This window comes from Eretmochelys imbricata, chromosome 13 (assembly GCF_965152235.1).
Source record: "Eretmochelys imbricata isolate rEreImb1 chromosome 13, rEreImb1.hap1, whole genome shotgun sequence".
Classification (NCBI taxonomy): domain Eukaryota; kingdom Metazoa; phylum Chordata; order Testudines; family Cheloniidae; genus Eretmochelys; species Eretmochelys imbricata.
The window spans coordinates 1687838-1704534 of record NC_135584.1 but is presented as its reverse complement, the minus strand read 5'-3'; the positions used below and the strand labels follow the sequence as shown (position 1 = coordinate 1704534).

The window sequence follows — 16697 nt, the reverse complement described above, 5'->3', positions numbered from 1 at the left end:
GGGTGGTGGGTGGAGCAGGGTCTGACGTGAGGCATACAAGGTGTCCGCCATGGTTTTCCTGAGGAGAGCACATCTCCTCCCAGTGTGCTGACAAGAAGGGGGTTTCCAAGAACTCTGCCTTTCCCTTTAATGGCCTGTGCAGATTACGGGTGACACAATCTCCGGGCCAGCTAACTAAAAGACAACGTCCCACCCACCCAAGTTTGTGACGAGCCTCCTCAGACACTGCACACCGAGCCCCCCTTTCAGAGGATGACATTAGAAATTCCCTTCCCTGAAACGGGGGAAGGAATTTCACAGTAGTGACCAGCTAGAGTGGTTATTCAACTGCAGTGTCCCTGCATTGGCCTTTTCTGTACGTGTCCCTTATTCGTATATTTTTAGCATGTGTGGGGGGCACTGAGCTATTACAGACTTGCTTGTGTCACAGATCCAGGCTCAAAGTTGGTAAAAAAAAAAAAAAAAAAAAAAAAAGGTGGATTTAGTTTTTCCTGGAAACAGTGGGTTTTTTCCAGTTCTTGCTAAGGTTGCTCCATCCACCCAGATGAGGGGGTGTGTGCTGTGTCTGCCTGTATAAAGGGAGAGAACAACTAGTGAGGGTGGGAGGAGATAAACCATCAGCTCTTTTTTCGTAGCTGCAAGCACTCCAAGCAGAGTAAGAGGGATTCCAGGGCTGGACACCATGGCTGAAGGTAAAGCTGCAGAATGGCACATTGCTAGAGGCTGCATTTCAGCAAAACTTGACAACTTTTTTATATTCTTCTAAATCAGGAAGGTTTTGCTTGGTTACAGGAAACTTTGCAGTGTATACATGGAAAGGGGGGTCACGGTATGTCTCTGTGTGTGTGAGTTCTACTTTGAAAGTCGATTACAGTTGGTTCCTTTAGCTCAGGCTGGAACACTAAGCAAGCTTCCTTATCTCAGCTGCACTTGTTTGTATTTCTCGAACGTATTGAAACTGAATGGCAATCCCTTGACTCACGTGCAGAATAATCAGACACGCAGAAGATTAAAATAGAAGATAGTTTCCTCCTGATCAGAACTATTTTGAATTAATTTTTTTCTTTACCATAGCTTCAGTAATTTGCTATTGTTGTAAGAACACCGATGCTGTAAAGAGTGAAATGTTAAAATACTGTTTTAAATTGCAAGCTCCCTTTCAGCAGGACTCAGCAGAGAGCTGCTCTAAAAATATTTGTTCTAAGTCTCGCTCTATTTTTAAAGAGAGTTATCTAAATAAAGCCATAAAAAACCCCTTTTAAGCCTTTAGAAATCCCTCTGACACATAGCTGGCTTTTCTGTGCAGTCTTTCGCTGGGGAAAGAATACTTTCTTCTCTAGAAAAAACAACAAGGAGTCCTTGTGGCACCTTAGAGACTAACATATTTATTTGGGCATAAGCTTTTGTGGGCTAGAACCCACTTCATCAGATGCATGAAGTGGAAAATACAGGAGCAGGTATAAAAGATGGGAGTTGCCTTACCAAGTGTGAGGTCAGTCTAACGAGACAATTCAATTAAGAGTAGGATACCGAGGGAGGAAAAATAACTTTTGTAGTGGTAATGAGAGTGGCCCATTTCAAACAGTGGACAAGAAGGTATGAGTAACAGTAGGGGGAAATTAGTATGGGGGAAATTAGGTTTAGGTTTTGTAATGACCCAACCACTCTCAGTCTTCATTCAGGCCTAATCTGATGGTGTCCAATTTGCAAATTAATTCCAGTTCTGCAGTTTCACTTTGGAGTCTGTTTTTGAAGGTTTTTTATTGAAGAATTGCCACTTTTAGGTCTTTAATCGAGTGACCAGGGAGACTGAAGTGTTCTCCTACTGGTTTTTGAATGTTATAATTCCTGATGTCAGATCTGTGTCCATTTATTCTTTTGAGTAGAGATTGTCCGGTTTGGCCAATGTACATGGCAGAGGGGCATTGCTGGCACATGATGGCATATATCACATTGGTAAATGTGCAGGTGAACGAGCCCCTGATGGTGTGGATCCTATGATGGTGTCCCTTGAATAGATATGTGGACAGAATTGGCACCGGGGTTTGTTGCAGGGTTTGGTTCCTGGGTTGGTGTTTTTGCTGTGTGGTGTATAGTTGCTGGTGAGTATTTGCTTCAGATTGGGGGGCTGTCTGTAAGCGAGGACTGGCCTGTCTCCCAAGGTGTGTGAGAGTGAGGGATTGTCCTTCAGGATAGGTTGTAGATCCTTGATGATGCACTGGAGAGGTTTTAGTTGGGGGCTGCAGGTGATGGCTAGTGGCGTTCTGTTATTTTCTTTGTTGGGCCTGTCTTGTAGTAGGTGAATTCTGGGTACCCTTCTGGCTCTGTCAATCTGTTTCTTCATTTCACCAGGTGGGTACTGTAGTTTTAAGAACACTTGATAGAGATCTTGTAGGTGTTTGTCTCTGTCTCAGGGATCGGAGCAAATGTGGTTGTATCTTAGAGCTTGGCTGTAGACAATGGATTGTGTGATGTGGTCTGGATGAAAGCTGGAGGCATGTAGGTAAGTATAGGGGTCAGTAGATTTCCGGTATAGGGTGTTGTTTACGTGACCATCGCTTATTAGCACTTCTCTAGATCTTTCACAGTGGAGAGAGGTAAATAGAGGCATCCCCCAAGGATCTAAACCAGTGCTGTTTAACCTATCCAAAAATTATCTGGAAAAGGGGGTAAACAGTGAGGTGGCAAAGTCTGCAGATGATACAAAATTATTCAAGATAGTGAAGCCCAAAGCTGACTGTGAAGAGTTACAAAGGAATCTCACTAAACTGGGTGACTGGGCAACAAAATGGCAGATGAAATTCAATGTTGATAAGTGCAAAGCAATACACATCGGAAAACATAATCCCAACTATACATACAAAACGATGGAGTTTAAATTAGCTGTTACCACTCAAGAAAGATCTTGGAGTCATTGTAGATAGTTCACTGATCAATGTGCAGCGGCAGTCAAAAAAGCAAACAGAATGTTAGGAACCACTGAGAAAGGGATAGAAGAAAACATCATATTATAGTACATCCCACCTTGAATACTGAGTGCCATTCTGGTCACCCCATCTCAACAAAGATATATTAGAACTGGAAAAAGTGCAGAGAAGGGCAACAAAAATGGTTAGGGGTACGGAACAGCTTCCATACATGGAGAGATTAAAACACTGGGACTGTTCAGTTCTGAAAAGAGATAACTGAAGGGAGATAGAGGTCGATAAAATCATGAATAGTGAGGAGAAAGTAGATAAGGACGTGTTATTTACCCCTTTGCATAAGACAAGAACCAGGGGTCACCCAATGAAATTAATAAGCAGCAGGTTTAAAACTAATATAAGGAAGTACTTCTTTACACAACAGTCAACCTGTGGAACTCACGCCAGGGGATGTTGCGAAGGCCAAAAGTATAACTGGGCTCAAGAAAGAATTAGATACGTTCATGGAGGATAGGTCCGTCAATGGCTATTAACCAAGATGGCCAGGGATGTAGCCCCATGTTCTGGGTGTCCCTAAACCTCTGACAGCCAGAAGCTGGGACTGGACAATAGGGGATGGATCACTCGATAATTGTTCTGTTCATTCCCTCTGAGGCACCTGGCACCAGCCACTGTTGGAAGACAGGATACTGGGCTAGATGGACCATTGGTCTGACCCAGTACGGCCGTTCTTATGTTCTTATGAAATAATATTTCCCATGTCAGATTCTGATCATTGTGTAGCCCTCTTTGTTCAGTCTATGGTCAGGGAGCCAAGGCAACACAGTCTCAGCATTATATGGCATCATAGCCCATCCTAAAGCAAGTGACTGTGCCCTATGGCTGCGTGTGGAGGTGCAGATAGGCAGCTGAGAGACATGCCAAATCCACAACAGTGACAAAAACAAACAGGGAAGTTAATTCAGTTCAGCCACCTGGGATCTCAGTGACAAGACCAGGTTTTATTCAATCAACTTCCAAGACAAAATCAAAGTGAATGAAAGAGGAGGTGCCAGCAATGGCCTTGCAATGACTGCATCCTCGAGAAAGCAGGGTCCCTCTGCTGGCTGCCAGAACGGACTGTGACGCTGAGCCTTCAGAGCACCCCTCCGACGGCTCATTGCTCTAGGGCAGCAGTAGGACTCTGGGAGGGTCGGAAGACCCTTATCCTTCATTTCCCCTCAGGGTGATAAAAAGCAGGATCCCTTACATCAGAGATTGGACCAAACTATATGCACACGTAAATGGGGAAAACTCCACTGAGGTCGATGCATGGTGCTCACTGCCATGGCCGGGGAATGCTGCTTCTGGCATTTCTCTTCCATGAGGGCCCTCACCTGGGCCTTTGGTTTGGGCTGTTCCTAGGAGAAGATGGAACTGAAGTTTTCCATGAGCTCCTCTTCCTCTGTCTTTGTTCTCACAGGGCCCTCCCATGGTGTGTCCAACTTCCAAGCACTCCAACATCTTTCAAAATACAAACAAACACTGACTATCTCTCTCTGCGTCTCCTGCTGCTAGATGCCAGGAAGAGCTTAGTTCAGAGCTGGTTTGTGTATGTTCAAAGTGCAAGTATATCTAGGGAAAGCAAGGGTGAAAAGGGGAGTTTTGTTGTGAATGCAGCAAGGCCTGTGGCCATTCTTATCTCTCGCAGGAGTGAGCACCAGAGTCTAGGTCTGACTCTCCAATGCACAAAGCAAAGACAACTCAAAAAACCAGAAGAGAAAAACCCTTCTAATCTCTTTCATGGCAGCTGTCCTAGGGGTTAGTTATAACAGTAGGAAATAGAAGTCTGGCAGACAGAAATGTGACAGTTAAACTGGTGTCCCTGTTACATTAAAGGATTTTAAAACACAGGGGAAATGGAAATGGAATGTTAAGATATTTCATTCCACTCGTGGCCTTGTGAACATTGTAATACCTGCGGTGACTAGCATGCAGACTTCCAGGAAGAGCTCTGCAAACATCCTACTATATGTTTTCATCAATTTAATAACTAAGGAATAAACTGGTTGTTACTGATCAAAGAGGCCAACAGAATACAAGTTTGGAGTTACCAGCTCGGGCTGGTTTTTTGAGCCAAAAATCATTTTTTAGAATTCCTCTCTCAAACACACTTTTTCTGATTTGGCCCAAATTTTCTGGCAGAGTCTAGCTTGAAATAAGATCATACACATGTAATTGGGTGCAGTTTTTGCTAAATCAGGGGTGAGATGTGTAAAATGGAAGTCTCCCTTCTCCCTTCAGTTTGTTATATGTTGGTCACACCCCTGCAGCTCGGCAGCCCAATGGAATCATTTTGATTATGGGTAAGCTATGCTTTCTCCATAACTCCATCTATCTAGATCTCTTAGGTCTTACCACAATAGCCTCTCACCAGTGAAAGCAATTATTTCTCTCTCACACATCCTTCCCTTCTGGCAAGCAACAGGGCTGACTTTGTGGTGAGGTTTTGGGGGCATATCCATAAGCACGAACGTGAGGGCACTATTGCAAGAAAGCCTTTCGCTCTGGATGCGGCAAGGTCAGTGGTCTTCCTTTTTTCACCTGGCATCATTCCTATAGCAACAGGTTTCTGCAGCTCCCTCCCTTCCTCCTTCTGGCCAGCATTCAGCCCCTTCCCTAGGGCAGTGGCTCTCAACCCTTCCAGACTACTGTACCCCTTTCAGGGGGCTGATTTGTCTTGCGCACCCCCAGGTTTTACCTCACTTAAAAACGACTTGCTCACAAAATCAGACATAAGAATACGAAAGGGTCACCGCACACTAGTAGTGAAAAATGGCTGACTTTCTCATTGTTACCACGGAATTATAAAATAAATCAACTGGACTATAAATACCGGTACTGTGCTTACATTTCAGTGTATAGTGTAGAGAGCTTGTGACAAGATAGCCGATGTTAGTATAGTGGGTCCTGCGCTTTTCTTGGCAGGGGGCTAAGACGCCATCCCATGACCCTGCTCTTGGGCCGCCGAGGTCCCCACTAGTGGCCCAGGAAGGTGGTAGAGGAGGGAAGCGAGGGAGGGGTCAGGGTTTGCTCCTCACTGAGCCCCAGCCCCTCTCAACCCCTGCGGGCTCTTCCCCCTTGGGTGGGGAGCCTTCAGTCCTTAGACGCTGGGGCAGGGTCTCCCTTACTTCGGTTCGCTGGTCTTTCAAATCTCACAACACACCTCCAAGCTCCAGTCCTCTCTCCTTCCTCCTCCTTCTCTGACTGCCTGAAGCAGGGGGTTTTATTAGGTTCCTGTCAGGGCCTTAATTGACTACAGGTGCTTCAATTAACCTATAGCAGTGGTTCCCAAACTGGGGTTTGCGAAGTCCTGCGGGTCGCAGAACATTACAGGGAGTTCGCCAGAAAAATGTCACTCATGGTGGCCAGAGGACCCCAGGCATTGGAGGCAGCAGGTGGGACCCGGTTGCCGGGCAGACAGGCCGAGCCCCAGGGAGAGCGGGGCCGAGCAGTTGGGGCTGGCAGCCCGAGCCCTACCCCCATCAGCGGGAGAGCCGGCAGCCCGAACCCCAGCACTCCGCGTGGGGCTGGCAGCCCGAGCCCCAGGGAGCGTGGGGCCGGGCAGTTGGGGCTGGCAGCCCGAGGCCCCGGCGGTCAGCTGGACCTGCAGCCCAAGCTCAGTGGAGTTCAGTTGACCGGGCGATCAACGGGGTCCAGCAGCAGAAGCCTCACAGAGTTCGGAGGAAATTTCATAGAATCATAGAAGATCAGGGTTGGAAGGGACCTCAGGAGGTCATCTAGTCCAACCCCCTGCTCAAAGCAGGACCAATCCCCAATTTTTGCCCCGGATCCCTAAATGGCCCCCTCAAGGGTTGAACTCACAACACTGAGTTTAGCAGGCCAATGCTCAAACCACTGAGCTATCCCTCCCCCCAACTTAAACTTAAATCCCTGGAAATATTCATTTTTAGGAGGGGGTTCACGAGATTTCACAATTTAGTGAACGGGGTTGGCGGGCTGTTTAAGTCTGGGAACCACTGACCTATAGCAACCCTCCCTAGTCTACAGGGAACCATGCCTTAATTAGCCTAGGGCTTATATATTTCCCCTCTCCCATTGTGTAGAGAGTTGCCACTTTGGATGGGCTATTACCAGCAGGAGAGTGAGTTTGTGTGTGTGGGGGGGTGGAGGATGAGAAAACCTGGATTTGTGCTGGCAATGGCCCAACTTGATGATCACTTTAGATAAGCTATTACCAGCAGGACAGTGGGGTGGGAGGAGGTATTGTTTCATGATCTCTGTGTGTATATAAAGTCTGCTGCAGTTTCCACGGTATGCATCCGATGAAGTGAGCTATAGCTCACGAAAGCTCATGCTCAAATAAATTGGTTAGTCTCTAAGGTGCCACAAGTCCTCCTTTTCTTTTTGCGAATACAGACTAACACGGCTGTTACTCTGAAACCTCTCCCACTGCTCCCTGACCCTCCTGTATCACAAGCTGTATAAACAAGTCATTGTCTGTATGAAATTTTAGTTTGTTCTGACTTCGCTAGTGCTGTTTCTGTAGCCTGTTGTAAAACTAGGCAAATCTCTAGATGAGGGGATGTACCCTCTGGAAGAGCTCTGCGTGCGTCCCCCCTGGGGTAGGCATACCCCCGGTTGAGAACCACGGCTCTAGGTGACCGATGGCTGAGAGAGGATGGGACCAAAGCAGCAGTGAGCTGAGCAGCCCCAGCCCTGTCAGCACTTGCTCCATAAATCAGGCCCTGGTTTTCCGGCTCAGGTACTCTGGCACTGAACTCGCTATGTGTTCTCCTACATTAAATACTTTCACTTATTCTGGCAACTAATCTGCCTGACTGCAAAGCATTCACGGGTCGCTAGCCTTGAACAATGATGAATGATATCACATTGCCCCAGGAAACCATGCTGAAACAACGGGTAAAATGGTGCTGTCTGATTATCACCGGCTGCCTACACAGGCCCTGCTTATATCAGTCTCTCTCTGCCCTACTGCCACAAAAGCATGCCCCACAGAATGCCTCAGGCCACCCCATCAGACATCCCTTTTCTCAGCACGTTTATGGTCAGTCTCTCCGATTTGTCAAGGCATAGGAAATAGGAAACTTCCTGTCAGCCTGACGGAGGGCACAGGGAACATCCAAAGCCAAGCATTCCCCGAGCTCAGAAATGCTTCTCTCTCTTGGGAGGGAACAACCAAAACAACCTGGCAGCAGAAGCCTGAAGCCAAACTCCTCCAGAGGTAGGAAGGATAAGCACTGACCTTCTCTGCTGCTGGCCCTCTGCAAGCCTCTCCTGCCCTTAAATCCTGATGGACCCAGCGCAGCTCTGCGACACACCTTAGGCCTGGCCTCAGGCCTCGCCGCCTCTGTATCATTAAGAGCAGAAGCCTAGTGCAAGGGGTCTGGCACAGAACTGAGCACTGGAAACCTCTACCGCTGACTGGCTGCGTGACATTAGGCACAGGGGAATGGAATTTCTCTCTGTGCGCCTCAGTTTCCTCCCTGGTGGAATGGGGAACGTAACATGCGTCAGCTCTGTAATGCTCTTTGAGATCAACGCACGAAGAGTGCTGTGTGAGTTCTATGGGTGCTACCAAACCGGGGCTGCCTTCAGCATTCAGAGCTACAGCGACTGTAAACTGTGTCACACTTGTCTGTGTCTTGGGAGAAGGGAGAGTGGGGAGGAGATTAGCAAACGCATCCCCCGGCCCCAGTGATGATCCAAGAGAGATTTTAGCCCAGAGACAGCCAGGATGCTACTTCTCTCTCCCACACAAGGAAGTTGCTTAAAATATTAATTAGTTTCAGTTTGCTCCTGGGAGCTTTGGCCATGGTGAAAGAACAGTGGTGAAGGAACAGGTTAAGGACTGTCATAAATATAAAGGGAAGGGTAACCACCTTTCTGTATACAGAACTATAAAATCCCTCCTGGCCAGAGGCAAAACCCCTTCACCTGTAAAAGGTTAAGAAGCTAAGACAACCTCGCTGGCACCTGACCAAAATGACCCATGAGGAGACAAGATACTTTTAAAGCTGGAGGGGGAACAAAGGGTCTGTCTGTCTGTGTGATGCTTTTGCCGGGACCAGGTCAGGAATGCTCTCCAGAACTCCTGTAAAAAGTTAGTAAGCAATCTAGCAAGAAATGCGTTAGATTTTCTTTTGTTTAATGGCTGGTAAAATAGCTGTGCTGAATGGAATGTATATGCCTGTTTTTGTGTCTTTTTGTAACTTAAGGTTTTGCCTAGAGGGATTCTCTATGTTTTGAATCCGATTACCCTGTAAGATATTTACCATCCTGATTTTACAGAGGTGATTCTTTTACTTTTTCTTTAATTAAAATTCTTCTTTTAAGAACCTGATTGTTTTTTTCATTGTTCTTAAGATCCAAGGGTTTGGGTCTGGGTTCACCTATGCAAATTGGTGAGGATTTTTATCAAGCCTTCCCCAGGAAAGGGGGTATAGGGCTTGGGGGGATATTTTGGGGGAAGACGTCTCCAAGTGGGCTCTTTCCCTGTTCTTTGTTTAAGACGCTTGGTGGTGGCAGCATAGGGTTCAAGGACAAGTCAAAGTTTGTACCTTGAGGAAGTTTTTAACCTAAGCTGGTAAAAATAAGCTTAGGGGGTCTTTCACGCAGGTCCCCACATCTGTACCCTAGAGTTCAGAGTGGGGAAGGAACCTTGACAAGGACTATTTAGAAAAGCTGGACATGCACAAGTCCATGGGGCTGGATCTAATGCATCCAAGAGTGCTGAGGGAGTTGGCAGATGTGATTGCAGAGTCATTGGCCACTATCTTTGAAAATTCGTGGCGATCGGGGGAGGTCCCGGACGATTGGAAAAAGGCAAATATAGTGTCCAGATTTTAAAAAGGGAAGAAAGAGAACCCGGGGAACTACAGACCAGTCAGCCTCACTTCAGTCCCCGGCAAAATCATGGAGCAGGTCCTCAAGGAATCCATTTTGAAGCACTTGGAGGACAGGAAGGTGATCGGGAACAGTCAACATGGATTCACCAGGGGCAAGTCATGCCTGACCAAACTGATTGCCTTCTATGATGGGATAAAGGGCTCTGTGGATATGAGAAAAGCGGTGGATGTGATATATCTTGACTTTAGCAAAGTTTTTACTGCAGTCTCCCACAGTATTCTTGCCAGCAAGTTAAAGAAGTATGGGCTGGATGAATGGACTATAAGGTGGATAGAAAGCTGACTAGATTGTCAGGCTCAACGGGTAGTGATCAACGGCTCGATGTCTAGTTGGCAGCCAGTATCAAGCGGAGTGCCCCAGGGGTCAGTCCTGGGGCTGGTTTTGTTCAACATCTTTATTAATTATCTGGATGATGGGATTAATTGCACCCTCAGCAAGTTTGACACTAAACTGGGAGGAGAGGTAGATATGCTGGAGGGTCCAGAGTGACTTAGACAAATTGGAGGATTGGGCCATAAGAAATCTGATGAGATTCAACAAGGACACGTGCAGAGTCCTGCACTTAGGAAGGAAGAATCCCATTCACTGCTACAGGCTGGGGACTGACTGGCTAAGCAGCAGTTCTGCAGAAAAGGACCTGGGGATTACAGCGGACAAGAAGCTGGATATGAGTCAGCAGTGTGCCCTTGTTGCCAAGAAGGCCAATGGCATATTGGGCTGTATTAATAGGAGCATTGCCAGCAGATCGAGGGAAGTGATTATTCCCCTCTATTCGGCGTTCGTGAGCCCACACTGGAGTATTGTGTCCAGTTTTGGTCCCCGCACTACAAAAGGGATGTGGTCAAATTGGGGAGAGTCCAGCAGAGGGCAATGGAAATTATCAGGGGGCTGGGACACCATGTAGGTACTTACAGAAAGTAATCAAGCCACCCCTTAACTTTCTAAATAGGTTGAGCTCCTTGAGTCTATCGTTATACGGATTGTTTTCTATTCATTCTTGTGGCTCTCCTCTGAATCCTCTCCAATTTATCAGCCTCCTTCTTGAATTATGGGCACCAGATCTGGACCCAGGATTCCAGCAGCTGTCGCACACGTGCCAAATACAGAGGGAAAATCACCTCTCTGCTCCTACTGGAGATTTCCCTGTTCATGCATCCCAGGATTGCATTGGCTCTTTTGGCCACAGCTTCCCACTGGCAGCACATGTTCATCTGATTATCCACCATGACCCCCAAATCTTTTTCAGAGTAACTGCTTCCCAGGATAGAGTCCTCCCATCCTGTAAGTATGGCCTGCATTCTTTGTTTCCAGATGTGTCTATTTACATTTAGCCATATTAAAACATATATAGTTTGCTTTCACCCAGTTTACCAAGCAATTTAGATCACTATGAATCTGTGATCTGTCCTCTTCATTATTTACCACTCCTCAATTTTTTGTGTCATCTGCAGACTTTACCAAGGATGATTTTATGTTTTTTTCCAGGTCATTGATAAAAAGATTAAATAGTGTATGGCCAAGAACTGATCCCAACTTCCTTGATGAAGTTTCCCCATTTACAAGCTACTTTTTGAGACCTATCAGTTAGCCAGTTTTTAATCCTTTTCATTGTGTGCCATGTTAATTTTATATCATTCTAGTATTTTCATCAAAATATCATGTGGTACCAAGTAAAATGCCTTACAGACATCTATGTGTGTTACATCAACAGTGTTACCTTTATCAACCAAACTTGTACTGAGTATTAGTAGATGACTATTCATGAGTGTGGGGTGTGGTGGGGGGAGAAGGGGGCTAGATCCAGCCCTGTGTTACACCGACATACACCAAGGTAAAGATTCCCATCTAGTGAATCCCCTGGGACTCAGTGTTCCCTGCTCATGCATGGAGATGCAACCTGCATTCCCTAAATACAGCAGAACAACAACCTGGCTGTGTGTGCACACACACGAGAAACACACGGTAGTGAAGCCAAATGCATGAGCTCTGTAGGAGTAAAACTGATCTCTTCTCAATTGGAGCATCAGAGTTTGGTGCCCAGCCTCTGAATCACTACATATTGACTACATATGTCATTACACATATTGAATCTATTTCCCTAAGTTAAGTATCCTCATGCCTTCTTGTCAACTGTCTACACGGGCCGTCTTGATTATCACCACAAAAGTTTTTTCTCCTGCTGATAATAGCTCATCTTAACTAATTAGCCTCTCACAGTTTGTATGGCAACTTCCACCTTCTCTGTATGTATATATCTATATATCTATATATCTATATAGATATCTTCTTACTATATGTTCCATTCTATGCATCCAATGAAGTGGGTTGTAGCCCACAGAAGCTTATGCTGTAATAGGTTTGTTAGTCTCTAAGGTGCCACAAGTACTCCTGTTCTTTTTAAATGGATTCAAAGGAAGAGAGGGTGGAGTCTGGGTCAGTTTGTCCTCTGTCTTTGCTGCCTTCCTGAAAGAGAGCTTTAGATGCTGTTGGTTTTGCAGATCTGGTGCTGGAATCATGCAACCTGGAGTGTGAGAGCAACAATCAGAACCACATGTCAGCTGACATGGGCAACCAGCAGCTCGTTGTGAGGAGGGGACAGTCTTTCACCATCACGCTGCTCTTCACTGGAAGGGGTTATGAGGAAGGAGTGGATAAACTTGCTCTCAACGTAGAGACAGGTAAGTCCAGAGCTATTCACTAAACTCAGCTGTGGTCAGCTTGGAGAGGAGCCACCTCCATCCCCTCATTCAGAGACACACACAATATCCTCCCCTGTCACATCACCTCAGAGATGAGCCGTCCTACCCCTTCACCTCAGAGACAGACATATTCACCCACCCTCCCCTCAGAGAGAGGCCATGCCCAGCTAAGCCACCTCAGCGCCATCACATCCAGGAGGGGCACTTTCTACCCCAGTCATCACGGAGAGAGCCATCCCTGCCCCAGCCCATTCAAAAAAGCACTTTCCACACTTGTCACTCGTATACAGATTCCCCCTCTCCCTCCATCATTTTATAGGCAAGCAGTCCTCAATTTCCACCCCCGTCACCCCACCTCCCCACCCCTCACCGCAGTAAGAGGCCAACCTGCCCCATTCCCCGGAGACAGTCCCTCCGGGGTCTGTCACCATCCAGATAAGCAAGCACTACCGCATGAATGGCCCTCACATTTTTGTTCAAGAAAACAAATTGCTTCCCCCATGGCTTATCTTTGCTTGTTTTTACAACTCACAAAGTGAATCTAAAAGCCCTTGGTCCAAACTTTTCTTTCTTTGTTTTACATTGTGGGATCTGAGAGGACGGCTTCCTCTTCCTGTCAGGAGCCTGTTATCTCAGTCATGTTATTTCCAACATTAAAGTAAAATTTCCCTGGCACTGATCCTGATGTCATAGGTGGTTTTTCCTCACAGTCCCGGACAGAAAGATATAAAAACAGAGGCTCCACAATATAATAATAGTTGAAAGAAAGCCCCAGCACTTGTGAATATTATTTGCTTGAGTGTAACACTAACTCCCCATAGCCAACAATGTTCATTGTTGCCACGTTCCACATGTCTTAAGTGTTTGGGCATGAAGACAAGTCAATCAGTCTGTGGGAAGGATTATTTCAGACGAGCTGACAGGGTTGGGCTTTGCCCAGCTATTACCTTGGAACGGCTGAGTTGGAATCCATAACATCTGTAGGCTCCTAATGCGGCATTCCAAAAATCCAAGCAGTCACTTTCACGCCTGTGATTTACATTACCATAACTAGAAAAACAAACTACTACTAGGAATAATAAGAGGTACTTTAGCCAGAAGGTTTCAGAAGCCAAATAAGAGTTTCATTCACAAGCTATTTTTATGGTACTCTAAGGTTCCAGCTCAAGGAATTCAGAATAAAATAATGATAGCAAGTATAAAATAGTCATATCCCTTAGTGGCATGGACCCTCTGTACATGCACATAGTACCTTCCACTTGAGAATCTTAAGTACCTAATAAATATTAATTAACTGAGCATCATGTCACCACCATGACAAAAGGCAGTAATATTATCCCCATTTTACAGATAGGAAACTGAGGCACAGAAGGCAGCTTAAGTGAGAGTCCAAAGTCACACAGAGAGTCTGTGGTAGAATCAGGAATGTAGCCCAAAACTCCCAATTCCTGGTCCCACTGTGCTTCCACCCTCCATAGACTAAAGGCTTGTTTGCACACGGAAGCTGTCAAGGTACAGCTATTCTCCATCTTGGGAGAAATCAGACATGCAGGAACAATAGTGGTGGACCCAGCCCAGAAGGATGTGGGTTTGGTTCTGAGGCTTTGGCTATGAACCATCTCAAAGTCTGGGCACGTTTTTTCTCTTGGGGTTGGGCCAATGTCTGGGGAATTTCCATCTTTCAATTGCTGAGTAAAATTAGACCTCCAAAGAGAGGGACGTCACCAAGAGAGGCCAGGTGTGCTAATGCAGTAGAGTTGGGTGGGTCAAGGTTAGCCAAACCAAACTCCTTTCCCAGCAGAGCAGAGCATGAGTCCCAGGCCTGTCCAGGGACAGAACACCATATGGAAGCCTAGCAAAGGGATAGCCTGACAGAAGTTTATTTATCTCGGTCCTGCCCAGGTGACCGTATAACCCAGTAAGAAAGACCCAGCCCCACCGTCAGTGCTTGGGATGGGCCAACTCCACTACTCATCCCGCTACCCACATTGGATCGTACTTCCACCAGCTGTGTACGCCACTAATCCAGCCCTGCAGGGGCTACCGGGGAAAACGCAGCTAGGGTGCTGCTGTGACGGGTCGGGTCACAGAAACCCCCCTGGGACGGCCACCTGATGTGCTGGGACTACCTCTGAGCCCATTTTCCCGGCCACCTTGGGACTTCAGTGCCCTGCCTGGTTGTGCCAGACACACTAGCCTGCTACAAACACAGACCTAGGTCTGAACCACGTCTCCCAAAAGCTGCAGGTTTAACTGAAAACAGCTTAAGAAGTGCTCCTGTCTCCAACACCCAGATACCCAGTTTCCAATGGGGTCCAAACTCCAAATAAATCCGTTTTACTCTGTATAACGCGTATACAGGGTAAACTCATAGATTGTTCGTCCTCTATAACACTGATAGAGAGGTACGCACAGCTGTTCCCCCCCCCCCAGGTATTAATACTTACTCTGGGTTAATTAATAAGTAAAAAGCAGTTTCAGAGTAGTAGTCTGTATTTGCAAAAAGAAAAGGAGGACTTGTGGCACCTTAGAGACTAACCCATTTATTTGAGCATGAGCTTTCATGAGCTGAAGTGAGCTGTAGCTCACGAAAGCTCATGCTCAAATAAATGGGTTAGTCTCTAAGGTGCCACAAGTCCTCCTTTTCTTTTTAAGTAAAAAGCGATTTTATTAAATACAAAAAGTAGGATTTAAGGGGTTCCAAGTGATAACAGACAGAACAAAGTGAACTACCAACCAAAATAAAATAAAATACGCAAGTCTAAGCCTAATACAGTAAGAAAACTGAATACAGATAAAGTCTCACCCTCAGAGATGTTTCAATAAGCTTTTTTCCCAGACTGGACACCTTCCTAGTCTGGGCCCAATCCTTTCCCCTGGTACAGCTCTTGTTCCAGCTCAGGTGGTAGTTAGGGGATTTCTCATGACTGCAACCCCCTCTGTTCTGTTCCACCCCCTTATATAGCTTTTGCACAAGGCGGGAATCCTTTGTCCCTCTCTGGGTTCCCACCCCTCCTTTTCAATGGAAAAGCATCAGGTTAAAGATGGATTCCAGTTCAGGTGACATGATCACATGTCACTGTAAGACTTCATTACCCACTTGCCAGCACACAGGTGTACAGGAAGACTTACAAGTAAACAGAGCCATTTACAACCAATTGTCCTGGTTAATGGGAGCCATCAAGATTCCAAGCCACCATTAATGGCCCACACTTTGCATAATTACGATCGGCCCTCAGAGTTATGTTTCATATTTCTAGTTTCAGATACAAGAATACAAATAGGATGACCACACTCAATAGATTATAAGCTTTGTAAAGATACCTTACAAGAGACCTTTTGCATGAAGCATATTCCAGTTACATTATATTCACACGCTCGCAGAACAAAGCTAGGATGGAACGGAACTTCCCGCCACACAGGAACGGAACTTCCTGCCACCCCACAGCACTTCAGGGGCTGGAGGACTCCTTTAGCTGTCCGTGGTTATAGCAGCCTGCATGGATTTGGGGGCTTTAATTCCTGCCTGAATATTCCCACCCAGGTTTATCTCAAACACTGCCCCGCCTTCAGTGTCACACTAGGGTTATTTATTCAAGACCTGGGCTGCTCCAGGCCTGGGTGGGTGAGGGGGAGAAAGATACTTAGATCTTGGCTCCCCCTGTTATCTCTGAACATCAGGCAGCTGTTTCCCGCCAAGGACAACCAAAGAGGGCTGGGGAGGGGAACAAAACCAGGAAGCTTGCAGGCGGGCCAACACCCACCTTCCTTAGCAATACAGTATCAAGGAAGAAAAGGTCCCATCCTCCTCAAGTATGTGCATGGAATTTCTCAGGAGTTAGTCATAATGGGTACATCCACACAGCACAAAAAGTCTCAGAGCCCGGGTCAAATGACTTGGACTCGCAAGGCTCGCGCTGCAGGGCTATAAATAGCCATGTAGATGTTCAGACTCGGGCTGGATCCCAGGCTCTGAGACCCACCCCCTCGCCGAGTTTCAGAGCCCAGGCTCCAGCCTGTGCCCGAAGTGCTACACTGCCATTTTTAGCCCGGCAGGACGAGCCCAAGCCAGGTGACCTGGGACCTAGACTCACTAGACTCACAGGGTATTTCTGACGTGCGGATGCAACATGTGTGCCTTCCC

At 46.6% G+C, this 16697-nt stretch overlaps 1 protein-coding gene across 3 annotated transcripts in view; it reads left to right on the top strand.

Moving 5' to 3' along the window:
• The first annotated feature begins 360 nt into the window (after window positions 1-360).
• The window catches only part of TGM2 (transglutaminase 2), a 38410-nt gene continuing 22073 nt past the window's right edge, over window positions 361-16697 (top strand). Inside the window, exons 1-2 of one of the 3 annotated variants that reach the window (XM_077832306.1) lie at window positions 361-692; window positions 12353-12532. In XM_077832306.1, the coding sequence (XP_077688432.1) occupies window positions 683-692; window positions 12353-12532 (190 nt within the window). In that variant the 5' untranslated portion in view covers window positions 361-682. Of the gene's footprint in view, window positions 693-5463; window positions 5485-7667; window positions 7690-12352; window positions 12533-16697 lie in introns of those variants that run through there. The other 2 variants (XM_077832307.1, XM_077832309.1) reach the window with 2 other exon arrangements.